Source organism: Triticum urartu, chromosome 4, assembly GCF_003073215.2.
Source record: "Triticum urartu cultivar G1812 chromosome 4, Tu2.1, whole genome shotgun sequence".
NCBI classification, from domain to species: Eukaryota; Viridiplantae; Streptophyta; class Magnoliopsida; order Poales; family Poaceae; genus Triticum; species Triticum urartu.
In genome coordinates, this window is record NC_053025.1 from 98,251,026 (window position 1) to 98,265,578 (window position 14,553).

The following is a 14,553-nucleotide window of genomic DNA, read 5'->3' on the forward strand; positions in this document are numbered from 1 at the left end:
GAAACTTAGTACCTGATAAGTATCTTGCTCGTTTATGCTTGTTTGTAGATAGATGGCTCGTGCTGTTGTTCCGTTGAATTTTAATGCGTTCCTTGAGAAAGCAAAGTTGAAAGATGATGGTAGCAATTACACGGACTGGGTCCGTAACTTCAGGATTATCCTCATTGCTGCACAGAAGAATTACGTCCTGGAAGCACCGCTGGGTGCCAGGCCTGCTGCAGGAGCAACGTCGGATGTTATGAATGTCTGGCAGAGCAAAGCTGATGACTACTCAATAGTTCAGTGTGCCATGCTTTACGGCTTAGAATCGGGACTTCAACGGCGTTTTGAACGTCATGGAGCATATGAGATGTTCCAGGAGTTGAAGTTAATATTTCAAGCAAATGCCCGGATTGAGAGATATGAAGTCTCCAATAAGTTCTATAGCTGCAAGATGGAGGAGAACAGTTCTGTCAGTGAGCATATACTCAAAATGTCTGGGTATAATAATCACTTGATTCAATTGGGAGTTAATCTTCCAGATGATTGCGTCATTGACATAATTCTCCAATCACTGCCACCAAGCTACAAGAGCTTCGTGATGAACTATAATATGCAAGGGATGAACAAGACTATTTCCGAGCTCTTCGCAATGCTAAAAGCTGCGGAGGAAGAAATCAAGAAGGAGCATCAAGTGTTGATGGTCAACAAGACCACTAGTTTCAAGAAAAAGGGCAAAGAGAAGAAGGGGAACTTCAAAAAGAACGGCAAGCAAGTTGCTAGTCAAGAGAAGAAACCCAAACCTGGACCTAAGCCTGAAACTGAGTGCTTCTATTGCAAGCAGACTGGTCACTGGAAGCGGAACTGCCCCAAGTATTTGGCGGATAAGAAGGATGGCAAGGTGAACAAAGGTATTTGTGATATACATGTTATTGATGTGTACCTTACCAATGCTCGCAGTAGCACCTGGGTATTTGATACTGGTTCTGTTGCTAATATTTGCAACTCGAAACAGGGACTACGGATCAAGCGAAGATTGGCTAAGGACGAGGTGACGATGCGCGTGGGAAACGGTTCCAAAGTCGATGTGATCGCAGTCGGCACGCTACCTCTACATCTACCTTCGGGATTAATATTAGACCTAAATAATTGTTATTTGGTGCCAGCGTTAAGCATGAACATTATATCTGGATCTTGTTTGATGCGAGACGGTTATTCATTTAAATCTGAGAATAATGGTTGTTCTATTTATATGAGTAATATCTTTTATGGTCATGCACCCTTGAAGAGTGGTCTATTCTTGTTGAATCTCGATGGTAGTAACACACATATTCATAATGTTGAAACCAAAAGATGCAGAGTTGATAATGATAGTGCAACATATTTGTGGCACTGCCGTTTAGGTCATATCGGTGTAAAGCGCATGAAGAAACTCCATACTGATGGACTTTTGGAACCACTTGATTATGAATCACTTGGTACTTGCAAACCGTGCCTCATGGGCAAGATGACCAAAACACCGTTCTCCGGTACTATGGAGAGAGCAACAGATTTGTTGAAAATCATACATACAGATGTATGTGGTCCGATGAATATTGAGGCTCGTGGCGGATATCGTTATTTTCTCACCTTCACAGATGACTTAAGCAAATATGGGTATATCTACTTAATGAAACATAAGTCTGAAACGTTTGAAAAGTTCAAAGAATTTCAGAGTGAAGTTGAAAATCATCGTAACAAGAAAATAAAGTTTCTACGATCTGATCGTGGAGGAGAATATTTGAGTTATGAGTTTGGTGTACATTTGAAAAATTGTGGAATAGTTTCGCAACTCACGCCACCCAGAACACCACAGCGAAATGGTGTGTCCGAACGTCGTAATCGTACTTTACTAGATATGGTGCGATCTATGATGTCTCTTACTGATTTACCGCTATCGTTTTGGGGATACGCTCTAGAGACAGCTGCATTCACGTTAAATAGGGCACCATCAAAATCCGTTGAGACGACGCCTTATGAACTGTGGTTTGGCAAGAAACCCAAGTTGCCGTTTGTAAAAGTTTGGGGCTGTGATGCTTATGTGAAAAAGCTTCAACCTGATAAGCTCGAACCCAAATCGGAGAAATGTGTCTTCATAGGATATCCAAAGGAGACTATTGGATACACCTTCTATCACAGATCCGAAGGCAAGACTTTTGTTGCTAAATTCGGAAACTTTCTGGAGAAGGAGTTTCTCTCGAAAGAAGTGAGTGGGAGAAAGTAGAACTTGACGAGGTAACTGTACCTACTCCCTTATTAGAAAGTAGTACATCACAAAAAAATGTTTCTGCGACACCTACACCAGTTAGCGAGGAAGCTAATGATGAAGATCATGAAACTTCAGAACAAGATACTACTGAACCTCGTAGATCAACCAGAGTAAGATCCGCGCCAGAGTGGTACAGTAATCCTGTTCTGTAAGTCATGCTACTAGATCATGATGAACCTACGAACTATGAAGAAGCGATGGTGAGCCCAGATTCCGCAAAGTGGCTTGAAGCCATGAAATCTGAGATGGGATCCATGTATGAGAACAAAGTATGGACTTTGGTTGACTTGCCCGATGATCGGCAAGCAATTGAGAATAAATGGATCTTCAAGAATAATACTGACGCTGATGGTAATATTACTGTCTACAAAGCTCGACTTGTCGCAAAAGGTTTTCGGCAAGTTCAAGGGATTGACTACGATGAGACCTTCTCACCCGTAGCGATGCTTAAGTCTGTCCGAATCATGTTAGCAATTGCCGCATTTTATAATTATGAAATTTGGCAGATGGATGTCAAAACTGCATTCTTGAATGGATTTCTGGAAGAAGAGTTGTATATGATGCAGCCAGAAGGTTTTGTCGATCCAAAGGGAGCTAACAAAGTGTGCAAGCTCCAGCGATCCATTTATGGACTGGTGCAAGCCTCTCGGAGTTGGAATAAATGTTTTGATAGTGTGATCAAAGCATTTGGTTTTATACAGACTTTTGGAGAAGCCTGTATTTACAAGAAAGTGAGTGGGAGCTCTGTAGCATTTCTGATATTATATGTGGATGACATATTACTAATTGGAAATGATGTAGAATTTCTGGATAGCATAAAGGGATACTTGAATAAAAGTTTTTCAATGAAAGACCTCGGTGAAGCTGCTTACATATTAGGCATTAAGATCTATAGAGATAGATCAAAACGCTTAATTGGACTTTCACAAACCACATACCTTGACAAAGTTTTGAAGAAGTTCAAAATGGATCAAGCAAAGAAAGGATTCTTGCCTGTGTTACAAGGTGTGAAGTTGAGTAAGACTCAATGCCCGACCACTGCAGAAGATAGAGAGAATATGAAAGATGTTCCCTATGCATCAGCCATAGGATCTATCATGTATGCAATGCTGTGTACCAGACCTGATGTGTGCCTTGCTATAAGTCTAGCAGGGAGGTACCAAAGTAATCCAGGAGTGGATCACTGGACAGCGGTCAAGAACATCCTGAAATATCTAAAAAGGACTAAGGATATGCTTCTCGTATATGAGGTGACAAAGAGCTCATCGTAAAAGGTTACGTTGATGCAAGCTTTGACACTGATCCGGACGATTCTAAATCGCAAACCGGATACGTGTTTACATTAAACGGTGGGGCTGTAAGTTGGTGCAGTTCTAAACAAAGCGTTGTAGCGGGATCTACATGTGAAGCGGAGTACATAGCTGCTTCGGAAGCAGCAAATGAAGGAGTCTGGATGAAGGAGTTCATATCCGATCTAGGTGTCATACCTAGTGCATCGGGTCCAATGAAAATCTTTTGTGACAATACTGGTGCAATTGCCTTGGCAAAGGAATCCAGATTTCACAAGAGAACCAAGCACATCAAGAGACGCTTCAATTCCATCCGGGATTTAGTCCAGGTGGGAGACATAGAGATTTGCAAGATACATACGGACCTGAATATTGTAGACTCGTTGACTAAGCCTCTTCCACGAGCAAGACATGATCAGCACCAAGGCTCCATGGGTGTTAGAATCATTACTGGGTAATCTAGATTATTGACTCTAGTGCAAGTGGGAGACTGAAGGAAATATGCCCTAGAGGCAATAATAAAGTTATTATTTATTTCCTTATATCATGATAAATGTTTATTATTCATGCTAGAATTGTATTAACCGGAAACATAATACATGTGTGAATACATAGACAAACAAAGTGTCACTGGTATGCCTCTACTTGACTAGCTCGTTAATCAAAGATGGTTATGTTTCCTAACCATGAACAATGAGTTGTTATTTGATTAACGGGATCACATCATTAAGAGAATGATCTGATTGACATGACCCATTCCATTAGCTTAGCACCCGATCGTTTAGTATGTTGCTGTTGCTTTCTTCATGACTTATACATGTTCCTATAACTATGAGATTATGCAACTCCCGTTTACCAGAGGAACACTTTGGGTACTACCAAACGTCACAACGTAACTGGGTGATTATAAAGGAGTACTACAGGTGTCTCCAAAGGTACATGTTGGGTTGGCGTATTTCAAGATTAGGTTTTGTCACTCCGATTGTCGGAGAGGTATCTCTGGGCCCTCTCGGTAATGCACATCACTTAAGCCTTGCAAGCATTGCAAATAAATGAGTTAGTTGCGGGATGATGTATTACAGAACGAGTAAAGAGACTTGCCGGCAACGAGATTGAACTAGGTATTGGAATACCGACGATCGAATCTCGGGCAAGTAGCATACCGATGACAAAGGGAACGACGTATGTTGTTATGCGGTCTGACCGATAAAGATCTTTGTAGAATATGTAGGAGCCAATATGGGCATCTAGGTCCCGCTATTGGTTATTGATCGGAGACGTGTCTCGGTCATGTCTACATTGTTCTGGAACCCGTAGGGTCCGCACGCTTAAGGTTACGATGACCGTTATATTATGAGTTTATGCATTTTGATGTACCGAAGGTTGTTTGGAGTCCCGGATGTGATCACGGACATGACGAGGAGTCTCGAAATGGTCGAGACATAAAGATTGATATATTGGAAGCCTATGTTTGGATATCGGAAGTGTTCCGGGTGAAATCGGGATTTTACCGGAGTACCGGGAGGTTACCGGAACCCCCCGGGGAGCTAGATGTGCCTTAATGGGCCTTGGTGGAAAAGAGAAGAGGCAGCCCATAGTGGGCCGCGCGCCCCTCCCCTCCCTTGGTCGGAATTGGACAAGAGAGGGGGCCGGCCCCTCTCTCTCTTTTCCCCCCTCCATGAGTCCTATTCCAACTAGGATTGGGGGGGGGATCCTACTCCCAGAGGGAGTAGGACTCTCCTGGCGCGCCCTATGTGGCCGGCCAGCCTCCCCCCTTTGGTCCTTTATATACTGAGGCAGAGGCACCCTAGAGACACACAAGTTGATCCACGTGATCTATTCCTTAGCCGTGTGCGGCGCCCCGAGCCACCATAGTCCTTGATAATATTGTAGCGGTGCTTAGGCGAAGCCCTGCTGTTGTAGTGCATCAAGATCGTCACCACGCCGTCGTGTTGACGGAACTCTTCCCCGACACTTTGCTGGATCGGAGTCCGGGGATCGTCATCGAGCTGAACGTGTGCTAGAACTCGGAGGTGCCGTAGTTTCGGTGCTTGATCGGTCGGATCGTGAAGACGTACGACTACATCAACCAAACGCTTCCGTTGTCGATCTACTAGGTATGTAGATCACACTCCCCCTCTCGTTGCTATGCATCACATGATCTTGCGTGTGCGTAGGAATTTTTTTTGAAATTACTACGTTCCCCAACAGCCCGAACCCCAGTGACTATGTGTTGTGCTACAACCGTTGTATTACCAGAGAAGCCCTAAGCTGGAACCAGAAGTCGTTTTTGCTGGAACTGGCAAACACAAAAGCTATAACCGGCGGTCGATTTTGCTCCAATGGCAACGAGGTGACGTCAACAAGGAGCTATTTTTGCTGGAACCAGTCATTTTTTTGCTACTACCGTCAAACATTTTCGTTGCCACCAGCAAACCCAAAGGAGAGTTGTTTCTCGTGAGCACGTTGCCGGGGTACTGTGAACGGCGACGGTCCACTAGAGTTACCGGAGCTACCACTGCCAGTGAGGGAGCTGCAACCACGGGCGAAAATTGCTGCATGCGTGGATCCGGCGAGAAAGACATGAGACGAGGCCGACGACCAGCGGTAAACTATTACCGTCCTGGGGTGGGTGCAGCCATGGCCCCCATGCGGCCGTATTTGAGACGCGGGGGGAGGAAGATGACCCGCTGTCTGCGGGATTTAAGATTCGAGGGGAAGAAGACGACCTGTCACGGGGGATTAGACGGTTGGAATTAATTGAATCATAAGGTGCATGGTCGACCGGGCCAAATTTGGGCCGGTGCGCCAGCGCCTATCACTGGCCAGTTAGTTTTGATGTTTTATGACAGAACCACGGAAAGGACTAAGGTTTCTTTAAGCTATACAAGCATATCATGTGCTCTTAACGAAAATGCCTAGGAGCACCTGCGGGCTCACCTCCCCGAGAGTATGCATGTATTCATGAGTTTAATTTGATGTATGATTTCCTTTAGGCTAGCTGGAGGTAACTTAGGTAGTAACTTAACACATCCCAAGACAATTTTGCTTATGTGGCAAGTATTTAATGAGGAGAAAGGTGTTTGAAGTAACATAATATGTTACTGTAACATAGCGCTTTCCGAGGTAAAATGAGTCTATAAGGCAATAAATGAAACAAACTATGACACTACTACTAAGATACTTTGCACTATGGGGGTAGTAACTTAGACTAGTGGCATGCATATGACACTAGTCTAAGTTACTCCCCACTATGACCAGCCTTAGGAGAGGTATAGGGTCTGTATTCTTTCGTACTCTTAATGATGTCTGACTTGGAATAAATGCATATAGATGTGGGTGGCTGGACTGACATCTGACATCGGCTCTACGTGCATGCAGATTTTAGGGAACCCTGCATTTTGAATCAGATAACACATCTAATATTCAGTTTGTACCAAGTTTATAATTGCAATATTATCTTAACTTTGAAAATAGTTTTCACAAATTTATGTTTTTTTATCAGTTTTAAAACTATAATACCATCCATCAAGTTATATGTCTTCTATAAAAATTGAGAATCTTATCCTGGGATAACTAAAACAACGGATTTCATAACTATTAAATTTTAAAATAGAAACAGATAATTCCAATCTAGGAAAATTTAAGGTACAAATTCAATGAAATTAAGTATTTCTATTTTTTAGTGAAAACCCGAGAACTTCATGATAATAATTCTAAACAATTTAATTGTACTAATCTCAAAACTTTTCCTCTAAAAGTCTAATACATTATTAGTCACATTGCCTGGTTTATCAGTGCAATGTAGCCGCATTTAATGATTCATCTTCATGCTCCAGTGAAGATGAATTGACGTAATTACACTGTAAGAAGCTATTTTTGCATTCACTTATTGAGCCGCATAACTGTGTTTGCAGAGTAAGGACAACACGTTAACTTTCTTGCATGCAAAAAATGGGCTCATTAATTAGGACTATTGACTTTGTATACACACCACAGGAGAGCACCAAAAGAACTAGAAACTCATTAAGCTATCAATGAAGTCATCCTGATGCAGCCACTCACATGTTCGTTTTGGGACTTTACAGGCGAATTAACACACTGTGACAGCCGACTTGTCAGGTGATTGAATGCACCATTTACGAGAGCCTAGCTGTTCCTCTCCTTTATTTTTTACCACACCGAGCAAAAGTTGCTACGTACTACTTGTTCGTTGTGTATTTCTTCAAAATTTTAATAGTTCAAGTGCACTCTTACTGCTTTTGATTAGAGAAGATGCTACAGAATGATGCGCTCTCTTAAATGATTTATTCTCAAAGCCACTCCATGCATACCCAAGCCTCTATTCCAGGCAAAGTTTTTGCCTTCAGGTTTAGCCATTTGGATGAAAGTGACTCTTGGTGAGGTTTGAATCTGGCACGTGGTATTATTTTGGTACCTGGCTGTGTACAAATGTGTTGTGTATTTAGGTTTTCATTTGAAATTTTTTGAACGTGTGTGCAGCTTGGTTTGGTTGGTTTAGCATTTTTTGCTGTGCGGGCGGCAGGTTGAATTGAACGGTGGAGGTCTTTCCGTGTATTGTCGGCTGCTGCATGAATGTTGATTGACAGGTGATGTGACTACGTGTTTACACATGCAATTCTGCATGTGGTGTTGGCTCTCCACGTCGCTTAAATCGTTCTTGCCCGAGCTTACTCGAAGCTGCTTGATTCGATTTTTCTAGAGCAATTGCGTTTCTATAAATAGCATGGTACCTCTAATCCCTCCCTGCACCTGTATCCGGCGCTGCACGTCTGCACCACGTCCTCGGCATCTCTTCATCCCGTTGTGCCGTCCATCTCCATGCCACAAAGACGACGGCTGGGGCACGCCACAGCCTAGCACCACGCGTGTCCCCTGCAGCCCATGCTGCCGCAGCTCCTCCAGTTGGGTGCTCCATTTCCCATAGCCGCCCGCTCGCCGCGTCACTCGGTGGCCTCATCCCGTTGTATTTCAGGTCTTCATCTTCTCGCTGCTCCTCGGCTCCAACCTCCTTTAGCACCCTCTCCAATTTCGTCAGGCCTCAAGCAACGACCAAACCAAGTCTACATACTGGCCCAGCTTGGGCGGAGTTTGGCCGCCGAGACCTCTGAGGGGGGCGCGTCAAGGTTGGCATTTGGCAACCATCCGCAACAGGGGATTGGAGGCGAAATAGGGACGCCTGGCTATGCCTCTGGTGGTGCTTGGACATGGGTGGGAGCGGTGGCGGCGGTTTCGTCAAGTGCACTGCCGTGTCGTGGGTGACGGCGCCGTGGGCAGGAGTGCAGGACCTACATACTCATTACCGTCGGCGGAAGCGCCGCAGGGTCGAGAGCCCGGCGGAGCCCGAAGACCACGACCGTCAACCTTGAGTACACCATCATATCGCCACAACAGAGATAACCATCAAGGCATCGACCGGGCGACGCTTCCAGATATAGAGCGTGTTTGCATGGTTGTCCGCGGCGACGAAGGCGGCGTCGACGCCAAGATCAGGTGTCAAGCCGGCGACCATGGGACGGTGAGGCGTCTGACGGGCGCCCCCTGGGCACGCTGGCACATGCCTTCTTGCCGACCGACAGACGGCGGTTCCACGCCGGGACGCCTCAGAGACGTGGATGTCCGGCGGCGACTCATGTCGCACGCCTCGCTATACGCGGCCGTCCACATACCACGTGAATCATAAGACGCCCAAGATGTTATCATCTATACTGCAGGCTTAAGGCTGGATGCAAACTCGACCAAACAAGTCCACAACTGCCCTTGATGCACTGCACGTCGCGCAAGTTCACCACCAGTTACGCAGCAATTGGCGGTACACATGCATGCGTATATGTAGTCATCCCCGTATGTGCACTAATGTTAGCACTGCATGTATATATAATACTACTTCGTAGCTTTTGATTTTTTTCTGCAGGCCACGTTCTTTGGAGCTGCCGTCTTCCTCGCCGTCATCAAGCCCGCCCCGGCACCATTGTAAGTAAACGTACTACGCCTACGCGCGGTATCAATTTCAGTTTCTCACTGTGCGTCAAAAAATTACTAATTTAAAATAGACTGTTTTGCATATTGTCTAAAATGTTTTCAAGGTCTTATAAGAATGACAGAGGGAGTACCTACCAAGGCTACGCTCATTGCGACTACAGCAGTGCGAGCGACACGGTAAGAACAATCTCTATTCAGTATTTTAAACTGACTACCACGTATTTGCATGCAGCAAGAAGAATTAATAGTGTACATGCGAGACGTATTTGCAGTCAGCTTAGCAACCAAATTTGATGTAAAAGGCTATGCCCATTGGAACCGCCCTGGAGGCATGATAGAAGCATGGGTTCTCATTAGCGCACCACATCTACCGTGCACTTAGAGTGGAAATCTGATGATATCTACAGAACTTGCTGAAACACAAGATGAAGCTGAAGAAAAGGCTGCTCAAGCAGCCTTGGAGTACATTTGTGCCAACCATAATATCACCATCAATGATTACAGCTATTATGTACTTGAAGTGGTAAAAGAAAAACGGTTTAATATGGCCCGTCAGTAGGTAATAATAACCACTCAGCAGAACGAGTTTGCAAGGCAAACAAAAATTCTAGCAAAAATATGCAATGACTTCTCTGACGTAGTTCTGCTCTGCAATTCCCCGCAGCGCCCACGTAGTGAAGATCCTATCATTGCATCTCTATCACTTTACCACATACACTAATCCTGCAGGAGGCTACAGCAGAATGATCTAATTTGGCAGCAACCATTTATGTTTTTCTCATCTTATCGCAGTAGCATCATCGCATAGTGTTTGTTCTCTGTACAACACGCCGTACACGGCCAAAATAAATAGATGTGTCAGAGATGTACCAACTATGTCTTCCCTGTTTAGCACATGCAACATGCATGATGACAATAAAAACATGCTTCTTTCTATCTTATCTTGATGCACTAATATTTTCTCCATACAAAACTCTGCGATCTCAAATTTTATAAAACTTATTGTTAATAAAAAAGCACAATCCATTTAATATGACCGTATCGAGGGCGCGGCGTGCCGCCGCGCAGGCTTTGTTAGTACAAGACTAGTGCTAAACATATAAAAAATTCTTAAACAACAAACCTCATCAATCAATTCTAAACTTGACTAGTTTTTTCTATAGACCTTTTCTATGGAGTGGCTCGGAGAATAATCTCAGGTATTATCCTGTTTTAAGAAACCTGAGAATTTAATGTACATGCTCTAACTCTGGTGCCACCATGCATCTATCATATGTACGTGCTCTAACTCTGGTCCTATCATGCATCTATCACATGTACGTGCTCTAACTGCAAACCTCCGGTCGTACACTCCATTTACTACTCACGTGGTAACATCTCTTTCTCAGCACACTAAACTCCGGCCACAATCATTCATTAGCAGTTTAGTACTACATAGTTCTCTCACTAATGAATTAACACTGTATGCCCTATACGCCCCCTAAGATCAAAGTCATCTAAAAGAAGAACAATACTTGGATCGATATGCCTTAATAGATAATAGGGTTTAGAACTTATCGTGTTTCGTTTATCTGGGAGACAAATCCGCTCAAAGGAGCTTAACTCGTGTTTGTGTAAGTATCAACTTCTCACTTAACGGGTTTTACTTTTAAAAGAAAATTATCTAAGATAAATTATTCATCTCCATCCAACAACAATGTGGTATTAATTGCTACATTTATAACTGGCACCCGCACTTTTTTAATGCAAACACATGTGACATTTATTGAGAATATTGACTCTACATGCAGAGGACAAGAGTCGCAGTGTATCATCGAGTATTTTTTATATGTATCCGTAACTAGCAAATTCATTGTGCCTTTAATGCAACCATGCCATCACAGGAACTCAATGACACAGATATCATGGTGCAGCGTCGCCGAGAGCCATTCGTCCGCCTCCGTGCTCTTAATGCCTACTAGATTTGGCTACAACTGAAGAGGTTTGTGACTCCCACAAACAACTTTTCTAGTCGTTGTCCTCATCAAGATCATAGTTTGTACTTTCTGGGTTTTTTGGTGAATTTAAGATTTACGCCTAGTATAGACACAGAACTGACCCTAAGAGTAACTTATTCAAATCCACTCCCTACCCAATCTTATTATGAATTTTACTAAGCCCTCGTACATCCGAAGATTTTCTCCTGGTACTACCGAACCACTTTATAGGATTGGGTTGATATATTTTTTGATACGCATCCCGAATTGGAGTCGGGTTCCACTATATTGCATAATGGAACACTAGTTCGAAATACAAACTAATCGTGAGCAAAAGCCCCGGAACAAAGAAGCAAAAGAAAGCTAGATAAACCAGAAAACAAATATATAGAGACATCATTATCAAGCAGTAACAACGCACAACATGTTGCAAAACAAACCATGATGAATGTTGCAAAACAAACCATGAGGAAAAGAGCAGACATGGAATGAATGATCATATGGTCCGTAGACCACAATCAGTTCGACTAATTGTTATGCTGTAATAACTCCATGCTGACAAAATGGTGGCCCACATATGGTGCAATTGGATACCTCAAAGTAGAGAGCTTAGCAATGTTAATAGACATGAAAGCACCAAACATTTCATAGCAACGATAATTTTCATTGGACTCGGTTCAAATATTCCTCAGCGCCATTACATTGATAGATAACAGTAGCTCCGAAAGTAATATCCGACCACCAGCCGCCCGTCGAGATCTACTTGATTTTATTCATGACAAGAATAGATAGCTATATCCGTCACCGATACCCTAGCCATAGCTAGTTACAGTCACAGGAGGCGGACGCGACTGTCATCGGGTAGGGAAAGGAGTTGCCGTACTGGAAGGACACGGGGAAGCTGGGCTCAATGGACTTGCCGTCGTTGACGAGGCAGTCGTTGATGGCGAGGCGGCGGAACTTGGCCGGGTCGATGACATCATTTGAGGCGAAGTCGCCGCATGCGACATGGACGTCGCACACGAGACATTCTATGCATGTGTTGGTGAACTCCACGCTGTAGGTCGGTATGCCGCCCGCCATGCTCGGCGCGTTGATCTGGTACACCTCCAGGAGATCCTTTGAGCACTCCTCCAGCTCCAATGGCTCCGCCGAGCGCCCTCCTCCGCCGCTCGATGACATGGAAGGTGCACTGGCGCTGAGCATCTTGCGCATCTGATGCCGAGGCAGCTGCAGCTGCAGCGAGGAAGACGCTGATGCTGGCAAAAACAAGAAGCAAAACTAGTGAGCCAAAAGATGATGAATTAACATGCATGCATGCAGTTCTATATATACGTACGTAAGGTACACATACCTTGACTACCTTCATAGCAAGCCTGGAGCAGAAGCACGGCGACGACGACCACAACAGCAGCACTTGGACGCGTCTGAAAGCACGCCATGACCGGCGGCCTTCGTGTTCTCACTCCTGAGCGACGTGAGCGTGGATGGCGTAGTTGGTTCTTCTCCTCTTCGGCCCTGCTAGCCTGACTTCCACCGGGCGTGCCTACTTATACTACTAGTGCTGAAGTACCACCCCTTCTTTTTTTAACCTGGTACCACACCACTAGTACTCGTAGCAAGTTCCATTGCAAATTAAACGCCGGCGCAGCTGGTACGCGTCGAGCCGCAATTTAATTAGGGCCTCTCTGATTCACGGACTTGTAAACCATACTACTCCCTTCAACCATCTATATAGGGCTTAATGTGTTTTTCGAGGCCAACTTTGACTAAATGTTAGAGCAATAATATATGACATGCAAGTTACACAAAACATACCGTCAAATTCGTATGTGAAAAGAGATTTCAATAATATAATTTTCACATTATACATCTTATTTATTATTAATCTTATCAATAGTCAAACGTTGTCTTACAAAACGTATTAGGCCCTATATAAATAGAAGGAGGGAGTAGGAATGAAGTGGCATGGCATCCTCAATTACTACAACAGGCCGGACTAGGAGTAGTATGGTTGTTTGATTGCGGGAAGAAAAAATGTAAGGATTCTTCATATGGGGTTGTAGCCCTTAAACACACTTACTTCCTTTGTTCGGTGCAGAGTGTATATTTCAGTTTAAGATATATTCACAAAAGAGTGTACTTCTATTTTCTCAATGCACTTTAAAATAAAAAACATATTTTTCTCTCATCACACAGTAATCAAGACCAATAACATTACACATATGGTCTCCTTAATTTCTATATGCACTTATAGCTCATTGGGGGTTGGGTAATTAAAGATGAGAGAAATGGTGACTTGCACCTTTTCAATTCATTTTTACTTCACTTCATAATTTGTCCTAAAATTTCTATATGTACACTTTTCACCCGACAGAGTAGGATAAAACGCAGTATTCTACTAGAGATGCTCTTAAACACACTCCATTAGCCCTTAGACATAGGATTTCCTCACATGAAGTTTTTGTGGGAACAACTGGAGATGCTCTTGGGATGACATCTTCAAAAACTACGACAGGATTTGTATGGTCGTTTGATTGTGTACAGGAAAATTGTAGAATTCTTCACATGAGGTTGTAGCGCTTAAACACACTTAGGATAAAACGTAGAATTCCACAAGAGATGCTCTTAAACACACTCCCTTAAACGTAAGATTCTTCACATGAGGTTTTTGAGGGAACAATTGCAGATGATCTTAGACTATTAGCTGGCATCCGTTACTATTTTCTGTTACTAGTAATTCGGTAGTGGGTAGTGTCATCGAATAATCGCGAGTGGACATGCGGCCACATGTGGTCTTTATCTACGCCGCATGCTGCCGCGTGATTTGTGCAACTCGAATACCCGTAGACTGTATAATGATTTCCGCCTTCCCTTATAGCATTTTGTATAGCTGCGTATTTGCATCTGACACACGCTGGTCCACAGAGCAGTTAGGCATTAAACTGAGGCATGGGCCGCTAGCATCCCAGTCCCAACGGCTAGCTTGCCAATGCCC

At 43.9% G+C, this 14,553-nt stretch overlaps 1 protein-coding gene across 2 annotated transcripts; it reads right to left on the reverse strand.

The window, feature by feature from the left end:
• Positions 1-12,198: 12,198 nt before the first annotated feature.
• Positions 12,199-13,075, reverse strand: LOC125553626 (TPD1 protein homolog 1B-like). Of its 2 annotated transcripts, none has more exons than XM_048717386.1 (2): positions 12,919-13,075; positions 12,199-12,814 (listed from the first exon to the last, which is right to left on the reverse strand). In XM_048717386.1, the coding sequence occupies exons 1-2, from the start codon at positions 12,995-12,997 to the stop codon at positions 12,378-12,380; spliced, it is 516 nt and encodes a 171-aa protein (XP_048573343.1). In that variant the 5' UTR covers positions 12,998-13,075; the 3' UTR covers positions 12,199-12,377. The 2 variants fall into 2 exon arrangements, with proteins under 2 accessions (XP_048573343.1, XP_048573342.1); XM_048717385.1 differs by having other exon boundaries at positions 12,910-13,075.
• Between the last annotated feature and the right edge of the window lie 1,478 nt (positions 13,076-14,553).

Excerpts from the sequence above, each read along its gene's own strand:
- LOC125553626 (XM_048717385.1), bottom strand. The coding sequence starts at position 12,997 with ATGGCGTGCTTTCAGACGCGTCCAAGTGCTGCTGTTGTGGTCGTCGTC. Across the intron at positions 12,815-12,909 it reads TTGCTATGAAGGTAGTCAAG|CATCAGCGTCTTCCTCGCTG; the intron begins GTATGTGTACCT and ends TGTTTTTGCCAG.